This window comes from Megalobrama amblycephala, linkage group LG21, assembly GCF_018812025.1.
Source record: "Megalobrama amblycephala isolate DHTTF-2021 linkage group LG21, ASM1881202v1, whole genome shotgun sequence".
Classification (NCBI taxonomy): Eukaryota; Metazoa; Chordata; class Actinopteri; order Cypriniformes; family Xenocyprididae; genus Megalobrama; species Megalobrama amblycephala.
The window spans coordinates 16637728-16650014 of record NC_063064.1 but is presented as its reverse complement, the minus strand read 5'-3'; the positions used below and the strand labels follow the sequence as shown (position 1 = coordinate 16650014).

Below are 12287 nucleotides of genomic sequence, written 5' to 3'. Positions count from 1 at the left end.
TTAGCGTCTCATTTATTGACAACAAAATAAACATTCACTGCACCATCTAGATAATCAGCTTGCTGACAATTCTGGAATTTCGGTCAAATACAGGCTATGTTCACTGTACTATATGCTTCAAATTATTATTCATATATGTAGATATGCATTACTTTAATTATAAGACAAGGCAATGTAGCTGTTGTGAAAAAAAAAACTAATAAAAATACCAGTCATGGTAGCAATCATTCTTTATTTTTTTGCCTTTTGCAAATTGCAATGAATTAAAGAGGGTTAAAGACTTACAATGGCTAAACCTGTCTGAAGCATGTCTATGGACTGTTACACCATAATATCCACTGTGTTTGCAGACATTTTAATTTAAAATTTCAAATGGGCCTCCAGTCTCATATCTGAATGCAGATTTATGGATAAAGTATCAGAAAACACAAAGAATCACAACTGATCTAATTCAACATATACTAAAGAGACTCAGCTGATCAGAATACAGGATGCATATGTAAATACAGATTAGTGTTTTCAGCACCTCCACTTCCCTCTGTGGTGTGATATCAGTACCATGGCAACGATGGCTCGAACACATTCGCTGTCGTCACCCTTGCCAATGCGGCAGAGAGCGATGCCTTCCTGAACTTTGTGTGTGTTAGAAACAGAGACCAGCCTTTGGCATTACTACACTACTCCCTAACAACTGCACAACTACAAAAATGCTGTGTTGTAATCAAATTTTTTTTATATAAATTTTTTGTCCATATTTGACCCAAACATGGACAAAAATTTAATTAAAAAATAAAAAAATTATTAAAAATTTAATTTAAAAAAATATAAACCAGTGGTTGGGTTTGTCCATATTTGACCCAAATATCGGATGAAACAACCCAGCATTTTTTTTTCTTTTTTTCTTTTAAATCAAATAATAACACGGCTCTCTGGAATACTTGATTCTGATTGGTCATTCGCTGCATTCTGCAGTAAAATCTGGATTACTGTTGTCCCAAGCAACCAATTTCCCACACAGATGCACTATATTGTAATGTGTCATATCATTCTCGTTCTTGTCTCTTTCTTATCACATAAAAAAAAAAAATATCTCAAATCAGTATTTCATGTCTATTTCTTTCTTTATTTAGATACTACACTTTTTTTTTTAATTATGCATTGCATTGTGTTCTGTTTTAAGGATGAAGGAAATTTTTGTAAACTTAACGAACAAGTACTGGCATTTTTTTTCTACTATGTATTTTTTCTTACAGTGTAGTCAGTTAGTAAGGAATATCCCAAGCCTCCATTTCTAATTCCAAAACATCCTTTTAGAGCTGTAACAGAGGCCTGAGCCACTCATATGCAGACTAATGCAGTTAGAGAGAGTGAGAGAGGGAGAAAGATTGATTGTTTGCTTAAGTGTGTGTGAATTACCTGAGTCTGTGTCTCTCAACAGTGTTCAGCAGCAGCATTTCTACTAATAGCACAGCTGCTTCAAGAACAACAACGTTTCTATCTTCATACTGAGAAATGTCATGTAGATTTTTAGTTGTATTGATAAAGTCACCAGCGCTGACAATAAGTTTCTATGCGTGTGTATGTTTCTGTGTGTGTGAGTGTGTTTCTGTACTGTATGCATGTGCATTTGTATGGGAGTGAGAGCAGGAGAAAGAGAGCGTGCTTTCCATAGATAATAAATCTTTTATTATTATTTATTAAATCTATTTGTGTGGGTTTTGGTTCTTTTGCTGTTGTTGACCGTTGGACCTTTGAAATAACTGAAATAATTTGGTGAAGTGATATGGAACTGTAATGCGGTCAAGACCTCCCTGTAACTCCTAACTAGCCATGCGTTTCCTCAAAAATAATTGCACACTTTAGAACGTTCGTCAGTCAATCAGAATCAAGCATTCAGCAGCCCCATAGTATAAATAGTTTAAGTTTCAATTTAAGTTCACTGAAGGATTGATTGATTGATCTGAAGGATTGACTGACTGAATGAATGATTGACTGATTGATCGATCGATCACTGGTCTGGTTTATTTTGCTGATTGTATATCATCCTTCATATAACTTTATGTGTTTGCCATGTCACTTGCCCACTGAAGCCAGCAGCAACATTACACTAAACAAGTCAACGCATCAGAAATGTTTAAAAACATTCATGCAGCTCTGTTATTCATTCATTTAGAGATCTGCCAAAAACGTCTTCTTTTTTTTCTATTTTTTATTAAAAAATGAGACATACAGAATTATGTGCAGCTCTAAAATGTCAGAAGAGGCAGGAACCTGATAAGTGAAAAAAGGTTTTGGCACAGGACCACAAGTTTGAATCAGTCTTACATAAATTTAATTAGGAGCAAAGACAACAAAAGCTGAGTTGACAAAGTGCCAGAATACACATTTACTGAAGTGTATCACAGACACAGGGACACGGCTCAGTGGGACCGGTGCTGATCCAACAGCCCAAAGCAGAGATTACTGAGAGAGACCGAGAAGATAAGAACAGAGAAATCACACAAAGAGGCCACATTTACACAGTCAAACTAGGGATGCACCGAAATTTCGGCCCACCGAAAATTATCGTCAGAAAATTTTTGGGCCGAAAAAGAAAAATGGCACCCTGCCCCGGAGAGTTCAGAGCTCAGGTTTTACTCTCGTTCTAGCCATTATTACTGCACGGTGTGTCACTTCGCTCAATATTTCGCTCTATGCACGTGCACTCGGCTCACGGCCCATGCGAACGCTCCATTCATGTGCCGCTCATGCTCATTGGAACAGCAAAGTCCGCTCAAATAATGCGCAGACATGAAATTTTTATACTTGTTTCTGTTTGCAAACGCCTTACTGTGCTGTAACATGGTGTGGTATAGCCGTGTTGGGCAACGCTGCTCACATGCTTTGATAACATTAGCTTTGTGGGACTATACATTATTTGGATAATTGGTCAAAAAATAAATCTGATTCTGTTGCATAGAAGTGAATAAAGAATAATATATTGATATTTAATATTAAAGGTGCTAAAGAGGATGTTTTGTTTTACACATTTTTGCAATATTACTTGAAACTGTCTTTACTAACTGATAAAAGACTATTTATTAGGTGCGCTGAAAGGAATAATATTAATATACATCATCTGTGCACGAGGTAGGGCCTTAAAAACATCAGCCAATCGTTTACGCGATCATCGCTTAAACGATTGGGTCTCTGGCTTGTCAATCACTGCCGTGACGTTCCTTGTGAGAGACGAGCGCGGCTGCGCGCTCCAGTAACTTTCCACACTCCACAGGCGCCGCATGCAATGTTTTTGTCAGAAGACAGGAGTAACAACTGCAGATTATGAGTTACCTGCGGTGAGTCCGACATAATGAATCCACAAACACGACACAGCGAATGCCGGTGGTAAACACTCGTGTTCCAGTACTCGTGCACGAGTTTTGGGAGGCGTTCCTTTGAAATAGCTGTGAAGGAGGGGGGTTGTTCTTACGCATGTGCTCATTTCAAAAACTCACTAACAGTCTTTGGATTCTCAGTCGACGAAAAAATCCTCTCTATCACCTTTAATATATTTACTGTCCAATTTTAGAGTGTTACTTTTAAATAAAATTGTGGTGATTTTATTTTATTGGCATGTATTTTTTAAATTCAGTATCATTAAAATGATATCAAAAGATTAGTTCACTTTCAAAATGAAAATTACCCCAAGCTTTACACACCCTCAAGCCATCCTAGATGTATATGACTTTCTTCTTTCTTCTTTCCGCCAGACCACCTACCACATTGAACTTACGGAAAAAACGGAAATGACGTCGCGTCAGTTAAGCTTCTTCCGTATGCTGAATATACTGCCATTATAAAGCTTGTATGCGTCAGGATATTTATTAATAAACTCTGATTGTGTCCATCAAAAAGAACAAAGTCATATACTGTACAACTAGGATGGCTTGAGGGCGAGTAAAGCTTGGGGTAATTTTTATTTGAAAGTGAACTAATTCTTTATTACAAATACACAAAACTTTTTTTTTAGAATTGTATGTTTTTAAAGTTGTATAACTTATCAGCCAATGCTTTTAATTTACAATATTATGAAGAAATTCAAACAGATGAGTGTAAATACACAAAAATATAGAAGATTGAATCCAAACTCAAATGAGACATACTTAATACAATACTTAACACATATTTGCATTTTCCAAGACAGGCATCTTGGCGGATTAATAAAGAATGTTTTCTGTTTTCAAACAGAACATTGCCTGACTACTCATCTCTCCTATGCATTATACAGAGACAACACAACACATGACATGATTGTATTATATAAAAATCAGTTTGAGAATTATTTTAAGGTCATCGTATTTGTTTATCTGCACATCATAATAGTTGTAATTAAATATTACATTCATCAATACATGCATTACTAATCTTTTTTCTACACATTTGTTTTAACAGTATTTTAAAAAGATATCTGGAAAGCAGGCCCATATGCTATTGTAGTCACAACAATTAGTGCAATTACACAACCATTCAAAGGTCTGCCATCAGTAAGTTTTAAAAGGTGTCATGCTGAACTCCAGTAATGTCCAGCACAGTCATTAGGCTCACCGAGAATGAGATGAAACTCACAGGCTCACATTCGGCAGGAAAATACATACAGATACGACAGATACAGCTAGCTAGCCTGAGAGGATTTTGGAGAAGGATATAACAAGAGTTGAACTGAGCCTCCAATACTGAAAGTGTAACTTTAAGGTGATGTGACATAACATGACCAAGGGACCCTTCACATCCACACCATCAGCTCTTCCAGAGTTGTCTTGAGTTTGGTTCTTTCATGCATCACAGACGCTCCGTTTCTGACAAGCTTAAAAGTGCCTTTGGTGAGATATAGAGAATATCCATCATCAGATACACAAGAGAACACAAAAGACAGTGTCGACACCTCCTGACAGAACCAAAGTTAGTTCTCCCCAACAACTTTCACATCAGCTCAACTCCTCTATCGCTTCTTCTCTTGTTCTCTGCGGTGTCTCAACCCAAAATAGCTTCAATCATGTATTACTCATTATTAAAAAACAAAACGAATGTTTCTGTCTCAAGAAACCTGGTTTGGAGTCCCTCCAAATCGCTCTCTCTCTCTCTCTGGGGATTCAGGTGACAGAAAAAGCTCAAGGAGTTCACTGCAGTAAGTGCTTCAGAATGCATCTTGGAACAGGACACTGCGTCTCTATGTAGAGAAATATGCAGCATTGAGATTTATAGTCAAGCTATTATGATAGTTGCACATTATATACAAGTATCATACCACCAGGGGCATCACTAGACATGAATGACATTTGTGGCTTAGCCCATTAGAGCCATAGCATGATCCAAAACTACCTTCAAATGTAAATAATTCAAAGCGGAGACATTTTTATAGGATTTTTAATTTGGCTATTAAATGTCAAAGTTTTGCAAGAAAAGATCATAAAATAAACTATCAACTAAGTAAAAGATACAATTAAGGTCACAAATTCCAATCTCAGCAAAATCTTTACTTTCTAAGTTACGTTTTTATAGACCATCTTGGTTACCCCCCTATTATCGGACAATTTCAGTTAAATTAAAATAATGCATAAACTAATTATGTTTAATTTTTTTCCACAAATATAGCGGTGCAAGTATGACGTCAGAGCCCAAGAGACTAATTCACCGCTGGTTCCTTCAAGATTTTCCTATAGGGTTTATAATGGGGTCTTTCCATTTATGTGTAAAAAAAAGCCTGTGGTAAACATAACTTGACTGTACTTTGTAAATTATACACACCCATAATGAAAATGTGAATTTTAAAGTAGTTATGTCCATTTTCAAAAATGTATCTTTTTAATAAGTAAACAGATAAGACAGCTGGTATCCATCCAGTATGTATCTTGTTTTCAGCTGTGTATGACAAGTAATGCAACACCAGTGCAGTGTAAGGGCGGCTATAGAAGGGTAAAGACGCAAGAACGAAATGACCAACTGCAAACACTGTCTACGCATACAATCAACACACACATACAAACAGTTATCATTTAGCAGAACAGTACCAAAGACAACAGCGAGTGTTTAATTAGTGATAACACACGTGCTGGATACTAAAAGATGGCACTGTACTGGGCCTAAATGTGGATCTGCCAACACTGTGATGGAGACAGCTGTGTGTACAGACACTCAAAAGGGCATTTTAAATAAAGCCATCAAATCCCCAAGTTGAGCATAACTGTAAACAAATCAAACAAAAATCAAATCCTGAAAATATATATACTTATATCAAATAATTTATAAAATATATATGCTTTCACTATCATAAAACAGAGGAGATAATAGAGGAGATAATATAAATAAAATTAGTTAAAATACATTATTAGTTAAAATATATTTATAAGACAAAAAAAAGAATCATATATTATAAAGAATCATATATATTTTACTTATTACTTAAAATATGAAAATACGACAATAACTATATGAAAATAGTTACAGTATGTGTGTGTATGTGTGTGTGTATAGTTATTTGCAACATTTCCTTTGCATTTTAATTATTACTTAAAATATGCAAAATGACAAGAAAAACACATGAAAACAGTTAATATATATATATATATATATATATATATATATATATATATATATATATATATATATATTTTTTTTTGTTTTTTTTTTTAGTACATCTAAACATCTAAGCATCCTTAAAACAAGATAAATTTACTTTAAAAGGAAAACTGCATAAGATATTAATGTTGAGTTTATGTCTCTTTCATGTATAAACCTTAAATAATTTAGTTAGGTTTATGCTTAAAACAACTATTTGCCAACTGGGTATGAAACACAAACAAATTCAAGTCTTATTAACTTCTCAAGCAAATTTATATTGTTTAACCCTTTACAGGGAAACAATACAAACATAAATACCTCTACACAAAACACTTCAAACAAGCAACAAACACATATGCGCGTCTACACACACACTAAAGTTTAAATACGCCACTGAGAGTGGCCTGTTTCCCGGCTTTGAGTTAATTAATGCGCCATAAACCTGCAATGTAAGCAAGTCAAACAGCCACTTAGTCCGCGTTCCCTCTGCGATTTACTTTCAGGATGACTCCGCACAAGAATTCCCATGTAGGCAAAAGGCTCTCACAAGAAACACCTTGGACAGCTGACGCACCATTGAGGAGTACCTTGCACATGTTTAAACAGCCAGCCAATGGCAGGATGGGTCACAGCCCCTCACCTACCTGATACATGTATGTGCTAAAGTAGATCCCATTGTTTAGTTGGATCTTCGGAGAGGTGAGGTTCATCTCGCAAGAATCATATCAGAACCTGGTTTGGATCTGCGAGCCCCCCGCAGCGAGGAGAGAAGGGGAGGGTGGAAAAAGAAAGAGAGAGACAGAGAGAGAACAGAACTCTCCCTCTGTCTCTAAATCCCTGATGGATGACAGTAAGCTAGAGAATAAATTAAAGTATTCGATGCCGGCTCTGCTTAGCAGACAGCGATACACAACTCTTCGGACTGAGACCCACATGGAAACGAAAAGAAAGACAGAGAGAGACATGGGGGGGGGGGGGGGTTGGAGAGAGAGTGTAGCAAAAAAAAAAAAGAGGATGCTACACAGTGCAAACAGAGAAGGAAATAGAGCAAGTGACAGGATAAAGATAGAGATGTTTTGGAGGAGAGAGAGGCAACAGAATGAGGACGGGAGGGGCACAAACAGACAGTTTTGATAGAGTGTTTACTGGCATGACATGTGAGGTTACATGGAGTCAGAAAGAGTTCAGACATCAGCCCACCAGTCATGGGCATCCAAACCTTGTAATGGCTTTATCAAAACATTCCCATGGAAGAGATACTCTATTCTGACCAGTTATTTGCGGGTTGACAACCATCTTTGTCATGCAGCCCTTTTACATTTGTCCAATAAGAGCAGATGAGCCAATGAAAAAAGATACGTGACTAGCATATGAGGCATTGGTGTTTAACCTGACAGTGTTCAGGCTTAATTTAAGAACCACAATATTCAAAAATAAACAATATTTTCTAATGAAACATCACTTTTACAAAATGGTTTTTAAGATAAAATATTAACTTCAGATAATTTGATCTTATGATTTTTATTCAGCTCATAAAAACATCAGATATCAAGATAATAACCATAATTATCTTTTTCTATTGACAGCTAGTCTGTCTGTCTATCTATCTACACTGTAAAAAATGAATGTGATTTTAACAGTAAAATATTGTAAAAACACTACGGAAAAAAAATTGTAAATAGGTTAACATTAAGTTTCCGTATTATATACAGGGAAAAACTGTAACCAGACATTTATGCAATCTAACCAGACATTTATGCAATTTTATGTAAATTTTACAATTATTATAAGTAAAAAAGACAAAATCAATGTATAATTTACAGTCAAAATCTGTAAACTGATGTTCCCACAATTCCCTGTGTGACACTCCACATTTGAAAGTATTTTGTTTAAATAATCATGTTTCTTAATAGTTCTTGTTATCAGTCATGTACATTAGGGTTTTTTCTTCTGTTGTTTAGTGAATGTTTATTGCATTATTTAAGTGTTGTGGATTACCATGATGGTGTTTTGCGTTTGCGTGAATGACTCTTTGCACCTTCTTTATATTAGTATATATACTTCAGCTTGTGGAAAAGCTGCTTGTGATGAACTCTGATTCTTCATGTGGCTTTCTCTTTTAACATCTGCATTATTATGATGCTTGTCAGTATATGTTAAAGGTACAAAACAGATTTTAGTAGTAGTGTGCATTGTTGACTTTATTGGTTTACATTCAAATTTTCTTAAATTACAGATTTATACTGTAAAATTTACAGTTTGTTCTGTAAATGTTTACACAGTTTTTCTGTATTTTTTACAAAATTATTCTGGCAACCACAGCTGCCAAAATTATTTTGTAAAAACTACGGAATTTTTTTTACAGTGTATCTATCTATCTATTTGTGACCCGTGCTGGCAAAATGAGTCGCAATGAGCAAATTTTCAAAAATGAGTTTTTGTTATTGTCACATTCTCTAATAAAAAACCTTCAAAATGATGTATGATTTGTTGGAATCTGACAAAAAATGAGCTACACCTGTTTGAAGTCGATAGAGTCAGCAAAGTCAATTTTGAGAAAAATCGAGTTAAAGTTTTCTGAGGGTTCTAAAACAAAATTACCTAGCAACCATACCTTAAAATCCCTGGTAATACCACCAAATTTGGCACAAACCAAGTCAAAACCGATATCTATTGGAAAAAAATATATATTCAACTTTCTTCCCCATGATTCCACAATTGTTTGATTAACATTAATGAAATGTATTAATATCTACTGTACCAAACGGATCTAATACAAATGTTACACATCAGATGTTGTTCCCCAAGAGTTAACCAAACATTCACTTAAGACTTAATAAATAATGTTTGCGTGAATACTCGCCAAGACAGATTTTTTGAAATGCTGAAAGGCGTCTTTGTCTGCACGCTTCGGATCTGTCAATCAGTGCGAGTAAGATTGTTTTGTTTACATTAGCATGAGTTTAAAAATCACATTTCATTGGTTCAGACTCATGTCATCAAGAATTCGCTATGAATATTCACAAAGTTGGAATGCTGAGCTTTAAAACGATACCAAACTTGTGCTGAGGGAAATGCTAGTAGTCGAGAAGCGAAGCAGAAAAAAAAAACGGCATTTTTTATCGTTTTTATAAAGATACTTTTAGATGTTTAAATGCTATTTGGAGCATTGGGATCGTTAGACGAGGGATTAATGAACTCATTTTTGTGAAAAACTCAATTTCGAACAAAATTGACATTTTTCACTTGTTTTGCCTGCAGCTCGAAATTAGATCATGCGCATTCCGACTTATTTTGCCAGCACGGGTCACATATGTTTTCTTTTCTTTCTTTTTTTTTTTGGCTGATGCCGATATCAGGGAGCAGGGTGATATCACAATATTTGATTTAAAGACAGAAATAACAATATGACAAGATAGTAAATTCAACATGACAAAAATATTTCAAAAAATTAAAATAATACTTCATAGCAACTTCTTGATTCTGTAATCATATGAAAGTGAAAAGTAAAATTGAAAGTGACACGTGAAGGCCAATTATGGTAACCCACATTAGGAGTAGTGAGTAGAGAACACACACACGCTGCAAACCGTGGACACACACCTAGAGCAGTGGGCAGCCATTTTTGTTGTGGCGCCCAGGGAGCCATTGGGGGTTAGGTGCCTTGCTCAAGGGCACCTCAGTCATTTCCTGCTGGTATTAAGAATTGAACCCGCAAACTTCAGTTTACCATTCTGACTCTCTAACCATTAGGCCACAACTATCTTATAGTATTTTCACAAATTATGTATCTCTGTAAAAAAATGAACACAAAAAAGGGCAGTTTCCACAGTATAAATGGAAACTGCCCACTTAGACCGAAAGACTGACTGACCCACATATACAATGACCAGTGATAACAATAATAGATCGTGGAGTGAAAAATTCTGACTGAAGCCATCCCCCCTCTCTCCCTCCATTTTCCTGTCAAAATTTCTACTGTTCTACATAATTGTACATAAAGGGGAAAGAAAACATGCACCCTAACTTTTAGAAGGTAAATGCACATGAAGCGAGAATTTACTATATGTATTCAAGGGTGTGGAATATTGGTCTGAGACAAATCAAGCACTAAGCCAAGTCAATGAACACTAAACTGCTTTCATAAAAACCTCATATCAATGATATTAGGGACTAGTTATATAGTAAGAATTACACTTGCACTGATATATAAGCCAATAACAATGCAAAACAAAAAGAGAGGCTGCTATAAAGGGAAAGGGATTAGCATCATATTCTTCTGTTTCTGGGTTAGACATACAGCCACTGTTCAGCTCACAACACACAGCTCAAAGGCTTTTTTGAGTAAAACTGACAGAAAAATGGTCCTCCCAAAAGCCTTACCAAGAAGTTTTCAAGATAGAGAAAAAAACAAAAAAACAAAACAAACCATGTCCCAAGGCACAGAGAAGATGTGAATGGATATTGAAGCAGAGCTCACTCGGCAAAAAAATAAATCCTTCATCTCAATTTCTGTGTGTGTGTGTTTGTCATTTCTACTTTTTCTTGTTTTTGTTTTTTTTCTCACTGTCATATCTCAAACCACAAGATTTCACCCAACATATATTGAGCTACTGGGGTGAAAGTTTGTTTGGTTGTTAGCATTTTAAAATTAAAGGCAGGGTAGGTAAGAAATTTTGTTCCAAATTTGTTTAAACTTTCTATATATATACATGCATAATTAAAATGTAAGAACTCTGGTAAAAAGAGTATAAAAATCGAGTGACTCTAGACCGTTTAATCTGTATTAAACACAGCTCATTATTTCCATCCGGGACGAAACATAGGATTGGCTTAGGCGGCTGTCACTCTCTCGCAACCATGGCAACCACCCTTTTGCCACACATGACCTGCCCACTTGCGCGCGCACGTTTGATTTGGGGAATCCAAGAGGCACGGATCCTAGGAATACCAAAACAATGGCAGAGAAACAGCAAGCTAAATTCACAGTATCGGCCTATGCAGTTAGTGAAGGCAAACCAGGCAAAAAAAGGAAGACAGTAACAGTACAAGAAAAGGCAATGAACAAAAAGTCTTTGGATAAACAAAGAAATAAAACGCGAGTTAATATCGGCGTGGCTTTCCAGCGATGGCGAGAACTGAGGGAACTCAAGGGGCTGAAAAGTGACTCCTTGATGGCTTTATTTCTGCTGGACAGGTAAATCTTTCTTTTTGTATTTTGATCATACATATTTTTTTGTTTATTTTTTCATGAAGCATGTGTCATTAGCACACGTAGCTGCGTAATATAGCTAACATAACATTACTTAGCGAGCCGTAGTAGAGACGATAAATAATGATAGCTATAGTGTTGAATTGTGCATAATTTTACCCTCTGTCTAAGTCTTTTACCATGTTCACCTGCAAGTTTACCTGCACGTTTTTTTCGCCTTTGTTTTGTTTTTATATTCTCTACCTATGTTTACTGATGTCTTTATCTTGTATCTGTGTGTGTCGTACACACTTTGTTGTATGTGTGTGTTATTATTTTGTGTCTGCAATGCAGTTGTGAGTTGATATTTGAGTGTATGTTACTCTGTTGATCTGTAGAACAACGTATATGTTATGAATCTTACACGAAATTCATCTTCATCACAGTGTAAATGATGGTAATGGAAAAACGTGTATCATGCAACCTGTTTTTAGCTTTG

The 12287-nt window shown here is 35.7% G+C and overlaps 1 protein-coding gene across 15 annotated transcripts in view; it reads right to left on the bottom strand.

Annotated features, from left to right (window-relative positions):
- Positions 1-12287, bottom strand: part of ppfia4 (PTPRF interacting protein alpha 4) — a 131437-nt gene that overhangs the window by 69470 nt on the left and 49680 nt on the right. The window contains exon 1 of one of the 15 annotated variants that reach the window (XM_048171898.1): positions 7242-7512. The exons of the other annotated variants lie outside the window; for them this stretch is intronic. Within the exon in view, the coding sequence (XP_048027855.1) occupies positions 7242-7307 (66 nt within the window). The 5' untranslated portion in view covers positions 7308-7512. Of the gene's footprint in view, positions 1-7241; positions 7513-12287 lie in introns of those variants that run through there. 15 annotated transcript variants of the gene reach the window in all.